Raw genomic sequence first — 16403 nt, forward strand, 5'->3', positions numbered from 1 at the left:
CAGGCAGATCCCACCATCCATGGAAATTTATGGAGATATTTATATATGTATGTGGTTATACAGAGGTATGCCTATAAATAAAAAAAATGTTTTATTTCTTTTCAAATGTTCCACAGACGGTGGAAATAAATTCAGCACAAACTCTGTTATTTCAGAAAATGCAAGTATAAATTTAACTTAATACCTTTGACAGAACCTCTCCCATGACAAGAAACTCCTGGCTGAAACCACCACAACAATTAAAATTGGTATGAAATGGGAGTTGAAGGGGCTTCCTACATTGCAATCGTGTCCTCAGTACTCTGGCCAGTTCAGGGGAAAAGGAAGACAACATATTGGCCATTGAGTGCCCTTTTCTTATAAATAACATTAATCTGAGTGCTTGTAACACATACACGAATCTATGTATCTCCAGAAATACTTCTCTGGTCTGATATCACTCTTGATTAAATTTCATTCTGCAACTACTACCCAGCCCAGGAGAAGGAAACAAAACAGAACAAAACAAACGAACCCACACAGAGAAAACATTTCCATTCCTTTTCCTGGTGAGGAAATAATAAAGCCTTGATATGGGTTGCTGCAGTTGAAAAATCTTATTTCAAAAGAGGTGTCTGTCATTAAATGCAAAACCTCCTTTAAACCAGATGAATTGCTGTCTGTGCTTTACAGCTTCAGCGAGGAAAAGAAGCAAAAACTTTCAGACGTGGACGGGTTGCTATCTTACATTGCACATCGTATCTTACAATGCATTAAACTTAAGTGCAGTGTGACAGAGCTAGCAATTCTGTACAAACCTAAGACAACATTTGTATTGGTGTAAATACAGAGTAACTCCTCTGAAAGGGTTCATGCATCACCCTGGTGACAGTGATGCAATGAGTGCACCAGGACTCCTAATTCCACATCCCTCTCTTCCCATCACAAAACCAAGTTCTGTACGAGGATCTCAAATTGTAAGCAACTAACTTTTAATGATGGGTAAAAGTACACAAAATGATGTCAATCCTGCATGATGACTTTGCAAGTTAGGAATAGAGGCCTCCTGAGCTTGTATTTCCACTTAAAGTGCGTTAAAGACCTTTATGGCCTTCTCTTTCAGCCATAGCAATATCCCTTCCTGTATGTTGTTTTTTAGTGAAGTGTTGCTATACAGAACTCCCACAACTATTTACCTGGTATGCACAAAATCTGCACAAAATAGCTAAAAGAGCTGCTCTTATAAATTAGTATTTTGGACTGGTTTCATAAAAGCTGCAGGTACTTAACCATCTTACAGAATCAGATTTTACAGTCCTGGATTGCAGCAGAACACAAGACAGGCTGAAGGCAGAACTCCAGTCTAGAGACTTCCACAATGTTTATGGCCCATCTCTGCAAAAATCAGTTACTCATTGCATATGGCTCCAATGACGTTAATAGACTTATCATTAAGAACGGTTTAGAAGAGTTAGGGTTGGAGACTTTGGTCCCTAACAAGAAGAAATGACAGTATAGCCAATGACAAAGGGTCGAGAGGAATTATCTGAAAGCAGATGAGAACTACCCTAAGCAGCACAACTTTGAAGTCCAGAAACTGAAACTAAAAATAAAGCGATGTACTCCATATGGTTGTATTTAAAGGTCTGCCAGCAGATCTATTTGAGAACCTGTTTTTCAATCCTGGTAACTCATTCAACTGAATTTTGCTTCAGGACTAAAACATTCATACGAGGTCATAGCATGAAAGCCAGTTCTATTTTAAAAAAAATATAAAAATATATATTGCTGCTCTTATTTTCACAACATTTCAAATAAACTTAAATCAAACCTCTCTGCTCATAAGAGGCTGTAGCAATTTCTATCAGCTTTGGCTAAGAATTACACAGCCTTTAGCAATTTAAGATTTTCAGCTGCAATCATAATGAAACATCCTATTCCATGTGAAACTTGAAACACTAAATTCAATAAACCTTCATCATATGCTCCTTCATGGATTCTCCTGCTTTCTTCACTCACTACTGGAACATCCCTCGTACCTTGACTGTGTTCAGGGGGAAAAAAAAAATAATAAAGAGCTTGGTTTTCCCAGATCAGGGAACAGGACAAATGTCAATCTGAAAACAAATGCTGACAGTACAGCCTGATGATGGAAGTGTTTATTGTGTGATGACTATTTATGTGTTACCTCTATCGCAGTGATGTTCCAGCTAGCAGAGCTCATGCTTGATGGAGTACCTGGGACACCACCATAAGCACAGAGGTAAGAAAGAGCTCCCCGCAAAAAAATGTTGGGTGCAGTAGCAGGGAGATATAGTTATACTATTTCTGCATCCTGAGCTCAAATCTCCACTGGGTGCTTCAGTGGGGTGCTATCAACACATAAGCTTGCGTGATGATACCTCCAGCTTTCCTCTGTTGTGATATGCTGCATGAGGTACATCTGCCCTATTACATCTTATTAAAGCATTTGCTTCTGCTCCTGCTGAAGCTCATTGCAACCTCAGGCTTGGGTGACCTCCAGAGTTTTGTCTCTTCACTTTTCCTGAGTCACTCTCCTGTTCCCTGAGAAAAAAGTTCTGGTATATTGATCCACAGAAGCCATTACAAGACAGCAAAGACATCGCTTAACGATACCCTTACTTTCTCTGTAGCGGAGTAATCGTCAGCTGACTGCTTAAAGCAGTGTTGTTGTGCAGTCGTGAAACGGGGTCACAAGGGCTCAGAAGTTGATTCATGTTTTTTAAACGCACAAATCTCAAACAAAATAAAGCAGGGAACATTCTGACCACATACTGCCTGCTGGAAGAAGACAAAATTATAATGGAAAACTGGGGACTGGATTTTTCAGGCAACTGTGCCAATGGGTTGTAAGGAAACAAAAACAGTAGAACAGAGCAGGGGGCACTTTTCTGATGTTCACGAGAAACATGCAGAAGAGGAAAGGTTGTAGCAAGAAATGCAACTAGCTAGTAGCACCTACACGTTAAAACCATCCCCTACTTTAACAGTTAGTTATTCTCTTGAAATCTGAATACTTAAGGTCAAATTCCATGCTTGCTGTGAAGTCAGCGTGAAGTCTAGAGGAAATGGAGTTACCCTGCATTTACAATTATGTAACTGGCCAAAGTCAAGGCTCATTATGGTGTCTTTAGGCTCCTCACACACTTAGCAAGTGGGGAAGGTTCCTCTTTCAATTAGTTTCTGATAGGTCATCGAGAAGCAAAATCACTCCAATGGGTAGTGTATCGGGATCCTCGTACTTAACTCCTTTGCCTTGTTCTTTGGATGTAAATCAACTCATATGGAAAATTAGTCAGCTTCCTCTAAGAGGGCAGAATATAAATGCACTCATTTTGCTGACCTGCTGAACACCTTCCAGACATGTCGACAGGACAAAGTCACCCACCCCAAGACAAAGATGAACTGTATGAACAGGCAAAGGAGGAGGTTTCCAGGGGTGGCAGGCTAGGAGGGGCTAGCAGAGCAGATGTGGCCCTTTTCACAATTTTGTTTATGCCAGAGCCCTGGAAAGGCTGGTAGCTTGCTGCTTTTGAGGGAAAGGTTTAGGTCAGCGATACGGCTGCTGCTTCTGAGAGATGGAGAGGGGAGACCTGTTTCTCTCAGCAGTAACAGTTGCCTTCTCCATCCCTCCCGACCCTCTGGTGACAGCAAAGGCATCCAACTCAATTCTCCAGGACTCCTTCCTCAGATCATTGATCCAGTCCTCTCCTCCTCCTGATCCTCAGACAACTATTATCAGAGCAGAAACAGCTTGGCCCTGATTACTTTCCAGCCCCTCAACCTTTAGACAACAGATGGCTCTGGAGCTACTGATGTGTGAAGCATTTTCACGCGCCTTAACAACTGCCTTAATTATGCAGCATTGTCATTAGGACTGGACAGGTGATTTAGATCCAAATATCTGAACCACTTCATCATCCAACGGTCTAAACTGACACGCGGAACCTGGCAGCTCCAGGAACAGGGATGTTTGCTGAGATAATGTCAAGTCCTAGTTGACAGAAACCTTGCATTTTTAAAAAGCTTATTTCCATGGCTGAGAAATTCCCAACAATAACTTTCAGGTGTGAATTTCCCTGCAGTCTGGCTAAATACAATGGGCAATTAAAAAAGGTGCAGTTGGGACACTCTGTATTTGTCCAGTAGCATTTGAAGAACTATAAACCATAAATGACATATCTGTGGACATTTATGTGTTTGCAGGCACAGTTATAGGTGCAATGGTGAAATAGGGAAAGCATTAACAGGATGAAAGTGAGAAAATAAAACACAAGCTGCTGGCAAGACAAGGATAAATGGAATGGTAAAAAAAAAAAAGGCAGTAAAAGAAAAGAATACAACGAAGCACAAAATTACCACAGGGTGAGCACGCTCAAGAAACATCATCCCCAGCCAAGTACTTACAAGTAATAGGAGTAGGAATATGCATTTCTTCTAAATATCGATGGCCAGTCAGATGAACAAAATATCCAAAAGGAGAAAACAAGAAAAACAAATCATTAGATTTATATGAACTCTAGGATTTTTTTCAATATACAAAGTATTTGTGCCGCCTCTTGTACTGAGTTACTGTTCTCCTACACTTTTTTCAGGAGCTATACATCAGTGAGGAATGGATACCGAACTGCAGACAGGAAACATAGGTTGTGTTTCCACTTCTGCTACTGACTTGCGTCACCATGAATAAATCCCCTCACCTCTTTCTTTCTTAACTTTGCCATGTCAGTAACACGGGTAATGAGACTTACCTTTGCCTGTAAAGTGCTTTTTGAGATTTTTGGAATGGAAAGAAATATGTAAGAGCTATTAATATAAATAACAATAAATAGGAAAGTGACAATGTAAGAACACCACAATTTTAGAATATTTAGACAATGAACAAATTGTGTAATGATAAATCAAGCTTCATCAAACTCTAAAATGCAAATAGTTCATTAACAATTCAAGCATCGCTACGTATTTATAGATAATCATTGGGGGCATGCATTAGCTTTCTGCGTCACTGTGATTAAGCATTTTCTATTACAGTTTTTCAACAATACACTTCAGAACATTTTGCTATGGTTTTGAGCAGAGCCACACAACAAACCTTGGCAATCAGTTATAACTTAAGAGGTGATGTCTTCCCTTTTATAACTGGAAAAGGGCTTGTCTGAAAAGGCTCCTTCACAACGGGTCTAGCACGTTATTCCAGATTAACAGCAAGGCACGAGGGAGCCTCGAAAGCAGCAGCCATGGTCAAGACGGGGAAAAACAATGAAACACAAACTTCAACCTATTGCACAACTTTAAAATCCCACCCTTGAAGACACTACAAACACTAGGAAGCGCTTATAAGTATAAACACAGGTATTGGTTGGACTTCATGATCTTACAGGTCTTTTCCAACCTTAGTGATTCTGTGATTCTGTTCAAGCGTTCACTTTTACGGTTGCTCCAAACACAACTTTCATGAGCACACATGGAAAACGGATTCAGCGCAGTTACTCTCTGTGCACAATCGCCCTCTTTGCTGCGCGCACACTGGGTAAGGGACAGTGACTTACTGATCTACAAGAGGATTACTCTGAAATGACATGTTTTCTGTGGTGGTGGCCCTTGCTATAAACTGGAAATTCTGGCCAGATTCCCAATATATGCCAGGTTATTTGAATGACACCGATTCCAAGGTACACCTGAATGTATTTTTAACATAACGCTACCATCTCCTGAAATGCCGAAATTCTACACGCAATAGCAATGCACCAGTTAAGGTGTAGTGATTGCCACTGAGTGTCACTGTGAAATTCTGAGCTCCTCTGAACCTCTAAACAAAGGGAAAAATCACCAGGATGTGGAAAATGAGAGCCCACGCAGCTGAACCCTCTACATCCTCAAAATTATTCTATTAATTAAACCCCTCTGATATGCCAGTGCCAGGTTTCACACAGCACTATCAACTGTAAGTGTTCTGCTGAACATTTTGCTGTACTTTCTGCTTTTCTCATGTCTCAACAAGCAGACATATGTGATCACACGAGACTCTTAGTTCTCATTAAAAAGCTGTGTATCCCTCAAGGCTGCAGAGGAAAGCTCAGAAAGGTTTATTCCATAAGGATAGAAAATAACAGAAGGCAAACAAAAGGAGGGTTATATTTTGGAACTGGACAGGCCATTTTGGCTCAAATTCTCCCAAAATATGCAACCTAAAATAAGGAATTCCTAAGGAGTATTTCAAAACTAACTGTTAAAATTGGTCAAAGTTATGGATCAGTAAAAACATGACCTGATCCTAGAATGTATCACACAACCTGAAAAACCTGCCTGTCATCCACCTTGAATATGGACACAGAGGGACACAGGTCACTGAATGTGCGAATATCCCTATGGTAATTCTATCCTATAGCTTGGGCGTGTTCTCCTCAAGAGGCTTTTTGGTTTTATTTAATTAAAGGTAACAACCTAAATCCTAATCCAGAATAAGGAGCTGAATTTTCATAGAAGGAACTAATCCTAGACCCTACATAGGCCCAAATCTCCTTTTTTGCTACCAACAGCAGTTTAAAGAACTTATTTACAGTGCACCCATGACAGGCTGTCTGATCCTATTTATTCAGTCTTCTATTTAAAGGGGTCAGTAGAGGCTTTGTCCGCTCAAACGTACAAGCCTGAGAAGTGTCACATTCTTCGCCCCAGGGAAATGCAAGTCACGATCACACCGGAGTTAAAACTGTCCAGATGAAATCAGAATTGACCAAAATCTAATCCTGTTGGGGGACGAAGTCAAAGGGTATTTTCTGCAGAAAAAAAGTTTACAAATATCTTGTTTTTCTTGTTTCAGCTTGTTTTTACTAACCGGTCCTGTATTCTCTACTACACAAAAATATTTAACTAATATTAAGGACAAACAAGCAAGCTCCTTAGAGAATTAGCAATGTTTTACAAGAAAAATGAGGTATTTCAAAGTATGTATCTATTAACGAAAGAAAGTGGTACTGCCTTAGGTGCGCAAATACACCCTAAGTGGACACTGATCACCAACTGTAAATTAGCAGGCTAAATTATATTGCAGTAATTTGTGCATCCATATACATATGATGATATTGGAGCTGCAAACATGTAACTCATGTAGCTAGTGGGTTCCTCAAACCAAGAAAACAAATTTCATTAATGGTTTTGATTTTAGATACTGTAAGACAGTTATATTTAAAACAGAAATTTATATACACACACACACACCCCTTTTACACATACAGAAACTTTAGCAGACTCTAGGCGACCCCAGGGTTCAACTTTTAGATAACAAACCTAAAGTCAAACCCAAATTTTCCACTGCATAAACATTCTGGCTGGCTTAATTTAGCTTCATATATCTGACTAAACCCTATAGAACATTGTCAGCCCAGAAATTTGCGAGTCGCTGGAGTTTTTGCAATATGGTCTTCTGAAACTATGAGCAATGGGCAACACATGCTCATGCCTTGCATATGAAACATTCAAAAAAGTACGCTGATTTGGTGCATCTCATGGAAACAAAAAGCAGCTTCTGATGATCTGCCTAATCCGAATCTCAAACCAGCGTCTGCCTTCTCTTAGTGTTTCTGTCTCTTCTAATCTCTCTCCTTCCTTTGCTCTTTGCACTGGTTAACAAAATGCTTCATTCAGGAAATCCACTACTGTGCCTATTACCGATGAACTATGCTGCCCTGGACCATGAACAAATGTCACTGTGATATTTTCCAGCTCCATTTGAAGAAAATGCCCCAAGTCTAATTAAATTATTTTTCTGCATTGTTGCCTTGCAAGACTGCACTGTCTTGTACACTGAGGCATTAGCCTTAGTGAACTGAAAAGAGGAACTCTCTTTCAAGTAAGGTTAATGCAAAAATCGAATGCAAGAGCTTAAGCACCTAACATTTCTGTTTGTAAAACAGAATGAGAACTTTGTTGTTAAACTGTTCTCTCAGACAAGTGCTAGTTTTCAGCTGTGCTCCTCCTGAAGTTCAAGTCAATCTGTGGTCCAAAGCGGCCTTTCCTTTTATAAAAGCTGGTCCCAATCCGCATTAGTTTACAAATGAAATGAGCCTGGCAGGCTTAAGTTCATCTTCAGGGAACACTTGTCCATATGCAGCTCCAAGCCTCAATTGGACGTGACGGGTGGTGCCCATTCAAGGGAGACCCAGAACCGTGATGCAATCAGCAGGTCTGTCAGCGATGCTGGAGGTGTGCTACGCAGACCTAGAGAGAGCAAGCCTCCAAAACCTCTTTCTGCACTATTATAGCTTCTAAATGGGAAAAGATTCTAAAGTCGATGAGCCAGTTTATTTCTTATAATAGCGTGTATTCAGTGGATAACCTTGCAAATGACAGCAAACAGGCAAAGAGGGATACAGACTGCAGTGATTTTCCCTCTTTGCACTGGGCAGGGGGGAACGACAGAGAGGAAAATGTAATTTTCCAGCTCTAGAAGGAAAAGGGGGAGAATTTATATTTCTAATACCCCCACTCTCCTCCTTCCTAATTTTATTCTTGACGAAAGATGCTTAGGTTAAGAGTCTATGGCAAAGCCAGACAGAGCAAAGTTCTGTCCATGGGACATCACATCCAAGTTCACCGAACAGTGCTGCTTTTGGGGCCAGGCTAGTTCCACAGATGAACATGTGCCCTGTGTTAGGTGCCCAGCTCAGGTCGGCACTAGCTTGGGAATGTTTATATCAAGCAAATGGATCCTCAGACTCCAGCCTCTAGAAGTTGCTCTGCATTGTGAGTATTTTTGATTCTGCGTTTGTCTGTGTTTCTCTGTCTATGAGATATCAACTGATACTGCACCCATCATGACAGCCAAAACATCCTAAGAATCAAATGTTGGAAAAAGCTGGATCTTGATAGATCTCGCCATCATTTACTTATCTGAGTTAAACGTGCATCAGAAAAAAATTAAAGCTAAAATCCAGTGATTTTTACATACCTGCTAACTAAACTATATAATACAGTCTCCAAGTTTCCTCCTGACCTCTAATAAAAGTTTGTTATATTATGCATAAAATATGTAGAGTCCATTTAAAAAAAAAATAAAAGCAAAAAACCTGATGATCTGATAATCTAAATCAGCCATAAAGTTTTACTTTTTCTTTGAAGGATTCCTACATATTGATAACCTGGCCTTTTTCTGGTTCTCCAGTTTTCATTGGAAGACAGAAGATTAAGCAAAGATGTTAAATCATTGATATGTATCCAGACATCTCCACATTGATGCATTCATCAGAAAGAGAATGATGAAGATTTATTCCACAGCATTTGGAGAAAAAAAAAAAAAACTTACTTGCCCAGAATTCTACCTCTGAGAAATTTCCTAACTCTTTTCAAATTTATACAAAAAGTAGATTGGCAGCAATCACGGTGTTTAACAGCAAGAGTCCCACATTTACATTTCAAAAGATGGGGTAGGCTGTTTGGGAATACAAGTTTGATGTGAAATCTGAAAATTCGAGAAAATACAGAGAGATTAGGAGTATTACCTCCTCCTTAGTATTTAAAGTACATTGACTCATAAGAGTATCCATACCTCACTGACTTACTTCTTGGCAGGCTACACCACAGAAAAACTGTCTGCAAATAAGGAATTCCAGGTCATCATGACATTAGTTTTTTTCTGCCCAGCAATATACATGATTTACAATACTAATGCATTGTGGGACCGAAATGCTATCAATTTTCAATAGCTTGTGAAATACACCAGGATGTTCAGATGTGGCATTACTCTGACAGTTTTCCTTACAAGTTTTACCTTTCAAGCTGAAAAGAAAAGCTTTTCTTAAACAACATGTAGGAAGGTAACAGGAATGGATGAGGGCTGGGCATTAAACAAACCAGAAACCCAGCTCAATTTTTCCTGAAACTCTTTTTCTGTTTGACATTGGAGGCATCCAAATTTTTTATGCTTATGAATGGAAAAGCTCCCGTGAGACTGGAATCAGTGACATCTATACTGTTTGGGTTTAACATTGAACAAAAGTGCAGTAGATGTGACTACAAAACACATACACATGTGTCCACAAAATCAGAAATTTTTGCACACAACAAAAATTGGATTAAAAGTCTAGATTACCCACACCTTCGGTTAAGTCAACAGGAATTCACAGTAGTCAGTACATGCGTGTGTGTGATCAGTTTTGCAGAGTTACATCATCTGGAAAGGCTACTCAAAGGACATCTAGTCCAACCTCCTGCTTAAACCAGTTTCACTTGCACCAAGTTCCTCAGGGCCTTGTCCAAGTCAAGTTTTCAGTTTCTCCAAGGATGGAGATACTCCACCTCCGAACCATTCTGCTAACCCTCCTCTGGACTTGCTCTAATATATCAGTGCCTTTCTTGTACTGAGGATTCCCAAACTGGACACAGCATGCCCAGAGCAACCTCACCAGTGGCAAACAGAAGGGAATAATCACTTGCCTCAACCTGCTGGCTACACTCTTGCTAACACCGCCCCGGACACAGTTGACCTTCTTTGCTGCAAAGGCACATTGCTGACTTGTGTTTGACTTGTCCACCAAGACCTCCAGGTCCTTCTCTGCAAACCTGCCTGTACTGTTGCATGGGGCTACTCCACGCCAGACGCAGGACTTTGTCTTTGCTAAACTTCATGACGTTCCCACCAGCCCATTTCTCCAGCCTCTCAAGGTCCTTCTGCATAGCAGCCCTGCACTCCAACATCTGTAGCATAGAGCTATTCCTTTTGCATATGTGCTCTGGATTAAGATAGAGGAGATCATGTCTAGATTTAACTGCTGCTCTTGTTTTTGGGAAATGTGTGACTGTTTGTCATAGAGATAAGAGATCTCAAAGGAGCAGAGCTTTGCTTTGAAAAGCTGCACTCCCTGCAACAGACCAAATAAAATCATCAAGGCTGTCACATGGAATGCCATCTGTACCCTAGACAAGGGGCTGCCAGGCTATCTAGCTCCTGTTTCATTTAGAATCAAATTACTGTTGAACAGTAGGGTTCACTTCATAAATGTGACTGGTAAAAATATATACAAAATACCTACTTTTCTCAAGAAAACCTTTTGCCTAAGTGGTTTTCTGAATCAGTATATTACACTGTAAATGTGGAGCTCTTCAAATAGTAGCAACCACAATAGTCTACTTTAAAAAGTAAGTGCAAATTGTCCAAAGAAAATCACAGAAAATGAACTGTTTGAACAAATTTCATTACCACACATGATTTTTCCAAGTTTCATTCCCCTGTAAACTAAAGCTAACTCTTGGAAAGATTCTAACCCTCAAGATGTAATATTCCAGCTGAACACTGGTTGCAAAGAAATTGCTGTGTGAAAATATGTCTCATCAAGACTCACTTGGGAAGAAGACCCCTGATCACATTATTTCTCTTGGCTATTAAGAAAGAATTCTTGTCTTCTATTAGACCACTGTTGTGCTACCTGCACAGGCTCACATGCCTGCTTCCATTGCCTCATTATTGCTTTGTACTTCTCCATGCTTTTTCATGAGCTATCCCTTCTCATTAATTATCAATTAATATTCATTAACCCTTTGCAGTAACAACCATTCTGTTGTTGCTGATATAGTATCTGCAAGAACAGGCATCTCTTCTGGGACTACAACTTCTTAGTGGTAGCGTTACATAAATAGGCATCAGCTGCTGCTCTCTGTAGCACAAATGGAATGTTTTATCTCTACCAAATTTATTCTTCTTTTTGAAGTAGAAACACTCTAGCCAGAAGGTCCAAGATGGAAGCAAAGCAGAAACTTACCTTCTCTTAATGGTTAGCATTGCTCCCAAGAGGATAATAACAAACATCAGAAGACCAGCTATAACTCCGGCCATTTTCACCGTGCTGTCAACTTGTTTTTCTGGTTCCACTGCATTGGAATTCTGGGTGGAAGCTCCTTAAGAGATAGAGGGGGAGGAAAGAAGAGATAAAAAGAGAATTTGTAGAAAAAATGTGCAATGATCCACTTCAAATATTCATTTGAAAGCCTAACAATGTATTTGCAATCAAATTGCAATAGACAATTGTCCATCTAACTAAATCTGCCTTTAATAAGGGCTAATGACAGATAACTCAGAGCAGTAATAGGGTGTAAAATCCCAGTGTAATGCAACTGACTCTAATATTTTACCATATTATACTGTAATGGGGAATTTACTCTTCTGAAGCACTCAGCATACACCTAGAAGCAGGAGAATTAACAGCAGTTATAATTTTCATCTCAAATAGCCTACGTGGAGGTGCAATCCTTACTCATTGAATTAATGAATATAAAAGTTTGCAGTAACATATCTCATAATACTACTTGCAAAAACTTTTTTTCTTCTAAAACCAGAACACATTTGTATTTCTTACTATACTGGAGGCCTGGCTTTTGTAAACATATAGTTGCAATTATGCATGTAACAAGCATTAATCCAACACACAGAGCACCCCCCACATCAGCTAATGTATTCCATGCATGAGTTCTTCTGCAGCCCAGGCAAGACCACAGGATTTCTATCTGAAATTCTTGGGTTTTGAAGAGTAAAGTCTACACACCTAAAAATACAACATATTTAGGAACATTATTTGCACAGCATTTCTTCTTTTACTTCCTTTTCATCATCTGCCTTCAAGGGTCTTTTGCCCCTGCAATACCTGAGGACCGTGCGGAATGCTACCCTCTCCCCTGTTGCTGGGACTTGTTGTATAGTGCTTACCTTAGCTCTGCTGACTTCTTCACTACTTGCTGCACAGAATTTTCCAGATATGGCTTAAACCCCTGAGCTTGATTTAGAAAGCCCCACAAGATTTGAATCATGGCTTCTCTAAAGACTAAATGAGCCTATATTTATTATATTCCTGATATGCTTAACTACTCCTAAAAATATCACCATTGCATTTGATGAAGTTAAAGAATTCATGTTACATGAGATCACAATCTTATCTTGGGCTTCACCTTTGGTGTTGGAGTCAGCCAAGTCTTCCTCTACAGTTTAAACACGGTAGGAAAAGGGAATCAAAGGTGAAAACAGAGTGCTGTCATGAGAAGACCGTAATGTTTTGCTCTTTTACCAACTCTGTGTTGCTGAGCTTCGGGAAAAGCTGAATCACTTCTGTTCATGAAGTCAGTTGCTTGGGGAGGTAATAGTCAATCGAGTCTGTATGTTGGTGAGACAGTAGAAAGCCTCACTGGGTTATTCTTTTGCCCATTTGTCACACGTTAAACTGCATATGCTTTGAAAGATCTCTGTATGCAATGGTGAGTCCCATTGGTTACCATGATCTAATCATACCACTGAATATAGGGCTTTTAGATATGTTCTGAATAGGGCCTTAGCTGATGGACTTCCAGGCATGAGGATCAGATCTTGAATAAAGTGTTATATTCTCCTGTCATCGTAGCTTGAAAAGTACATGTAGAACAATGACACAATGAATGCGAAACAAGAAAACTCACCACATGCAGTGATAAAAGTATGATTTCACTTTTCCTAGAGCTAAGCTGTTAATTTAGTTTGCCACAGCAAAACACAATATTTACCAGGCAAAACGTTTACTGATTGAAGCACACGTGTAATTTTCAGCTTTTTGCCCCTGACAACTCTACTGCTCTGCTGCATCCACCAATTTTCCCATTCAGTTAAGAGTTCACTGGTAACTTCTGTGTGCATGTGTCTGAAATGCATTAATGGGACCTCTGAGCGTGAAAATAAAATAATGTATCGGTTGCATATTACCATTTTTATTTGACAACATCTCTTACAATCTTGGAGCAAATCTGCCCAAGAGGTGAGCTATATGCCGTCATACAGGCAATCCTGACACTATCACACAACAAAGTAAACGATAAAGGTATAATTTTTCCCCCAAAATGGCTAAAACTCTATTTGTTTGAAGTGAAACTCAGAAGTACTCCAAATTACCCATCACTTGAGTGGCAGTAACTCCTATGACGCTAAATAATAGGTGTTGGAAAATGGCTTTCTACCACCAACAGCACTGTCAGACCGCCCCCATTTTTGTACGCTCTGAATACCCTCATGAATTGGGAGCCACGTTAAAAAAAATTAAGAAAGTGCTGTCAACTCCATCCTCTGATCCACTAGATTGGTTTGATTTCGCCAGGCTGTTGCTTGTTACTACAGGCGATGTGTGGTCAGTGTATTTTTATTTGATATTTCTTGTCCCATTGTAGACTACTGCAGTTCTAGAAAGAGAATAAAGGCTTATTATCCATCCTGACACCTACACACCGTGGTGACTGATTCACTTGAATCTTCTATGTAACTCTTTCTATCTGTCTTGGCAAAGGCCAACAATTCCTTTAGGCTACTAGTCCAACCATCTGTAAGTTGTCTTAGCTAATAGCACCTAGGAATTGATGATACGACAGTGTCAGTAAATTCACAGGTCTTGGATTCTTAAAGCTTTGCAATCAAACATTACTGCAAAAGTCCCTTGTTTTTCCTTGTAGATGCCTAAATCTACTCCGGTTGCTGTACTCCCACCTGCACCACCACCAGCCGTAGGTAAGGAGAACGCTTCCGTTCTGGCAGGAGGAGGTCCATGAGCTGTTACTGTACTTGCAGAAGATGACTTCTGCTGCTCCCAAGAGTAACACTTTTTTAGAATTCAGTTTTGCTGCTCTCCTTTACCGGCATGCAGGCAGATCTGAAATCCTCTGAGCACAGAAGCCCATGAAAACTGTTCAGATGGCCATTTCGTACAAATGTCTTTAAATACACTTGGAAAGCTCTGCACTACTGTACTTGAGGGGCCACCCTTTTCTTTCTGAAAAACAATGTTTATATACTGCTGACACTAAAAGAGAAAGAAAATAAACTATAACCATATTTTCTAGTGGTTACTTCCACCATGTTTCCTGGAATAAATTGTTCCTTGTAACTGAAGCTGGATACTGGAATAATAGGATATAGAACAGGTCACCGCTGTTATTACTGTGTGTATTTCAGCGGCACCCAGAGCCCCCGCGAAGGCCAAGACCCCATTACACTGTACCAACATGAAGTAGGACAATTTTCTGCCCTGAGCTTACTTTCTTAATACGGAAGGCAAATGACAGAAGACAGTGCCAGAGAAGCGAAGACCGTAGGTCCCTTGACTCCCTCTCTCTGCATTACCTACTAGATCAGGCTACTACCTTCAGAGATATACATTTACATACTGTACAAAATGCATCTCCCCAGAAGCTTGACCAGTGGCAGGAATCTGACTTTCACAGGCATCGGCATTCACCCGGCACTCCGTTTTACATTCATAGCTATGTCAAGGTTTTAGTCCTTTCCCACCAACCTAATCTGCTTTGCTTTTTCAACCCCTTTCAAGATTCCCAGAGACCCAGCATCTTGCAGTGAGACAGAGCACATTACATGCAGCACGTTCATGGGAGATACTGTTCCGGTGCTGCTGCAGCGATGCAAAGAGAGCAGAGCTGGGGCAAATGGGTTCTTTCCCAGAGTCGCCTGCCTCATCAGCCCATGAGAAGTCAGGTTTATGGATCATCAAGCACTGATGTTTGGTTTTAGTAACGCACCCACAGGCACCCAAGGTCTAATCCAGCTATCCTGCTGTGGATTCATAGATACCTACGTCCCAGACTTAGTTCAGTAAGGTGCAGCTACTGGCAGCATGGTTTCATATTGTGCCGACTCCTTGTGGCTTTCAACCTTTTAAATTCCTCCTTGCTTCAAGATCATGGTTAAAGCTGGCCCTGCAGTGGCTGATAACTTAAGGACAAGAATTTTGAAATCCAAAATTAATTTCAGTATAGAGTGCTGCCATTTGTATTCCAGAGTTAAATCTTTCAGAAGATTTCTTCAGCTGAAAGTGTTTCTGTCCACAAGGAAGAGGTGATGTGTTTAGCTACTTTGAGCTGGGAGACAGTTGGCAAGCAATTCCAACAGCCTAAACTCAAAGTTTTTGCCAGTCATAACTAAAGAGGAGAACCTTCTCAAAATGCTAAGAAAGTGAAAAATCATCCACTTACTAGCAAGCGTTCATACACAGCGCTATACATTCCTAGAGCGATATTCATGTGTACTTTAAATCCTCTTAATGCTCATGCAAGGTAAGTAATAAATTATGTTATTTACTTTATAGATCTGGAAAGATTAAGGATATGCCTTTGGCATCACAGGCACCCAACAGCAGAGCTGAGGACTGACATTTCTGGACTGCCACCCTGTGGCAATTCACTCGGACCACGCAACCTCTCGCAGGTGGGGCTGGGAGGGGGAACGGAGGAAAAACAGCAACGGCAGCTAAGTGAGAGATACCATGGCAATCTTTCACCCAGCAATTTATGCACAGGGATATTATTTGAAAACAATAAGCCACCAGATATAAAGTGACCTTCTCTGTGGAGGTGGCACTCTGAAGAACATCCAGGAAAGAATGATTATT

The 16403-nt window shown here is 40.4% G+C and overlaps 1 protein-coding gene across 1 annotated transcript in view; it reads right to left on the reverse strand.

Annotated features, from left to right (window-relative positions):
- PTPRT (protein tyrosine phosphatase receptor type T) overlaps positions 1-16403 on the reverse strand; it is a 460489-nt gene that overhangs the window by 58408 nt on the left and 385678 nt on the right. The window contains exons 15-16 of the mRNA XM_059827326.1: positions 11757-11892; positions 4408-4437 (exon numbers count right to left, since the gene is read on the reverse strand). Coding sequence (XP_059683309.1) covers positions 4408-4437; positions 11757-11892 — 166 coding nt within the window. The remainder of the gene's footprint in view (positions 1-4407; positions 4438-11756; positions 11893-16403) is intronic.

This window comes from Gavia stellata, chromosome 20 (assembly GCF_030936135.1).
Source record: "Gavia stellata isolate bGavSte3 chromosome 20, bGavSte3.hap2, whole genome shotgun sequence".
In the NCBI taxonomy this organism is placed as follows: Eukaryota; Metazoa; Chordata; class Aves; order Gaviiformes; family Gaviidae; genus Gavia; species Gavia stellata.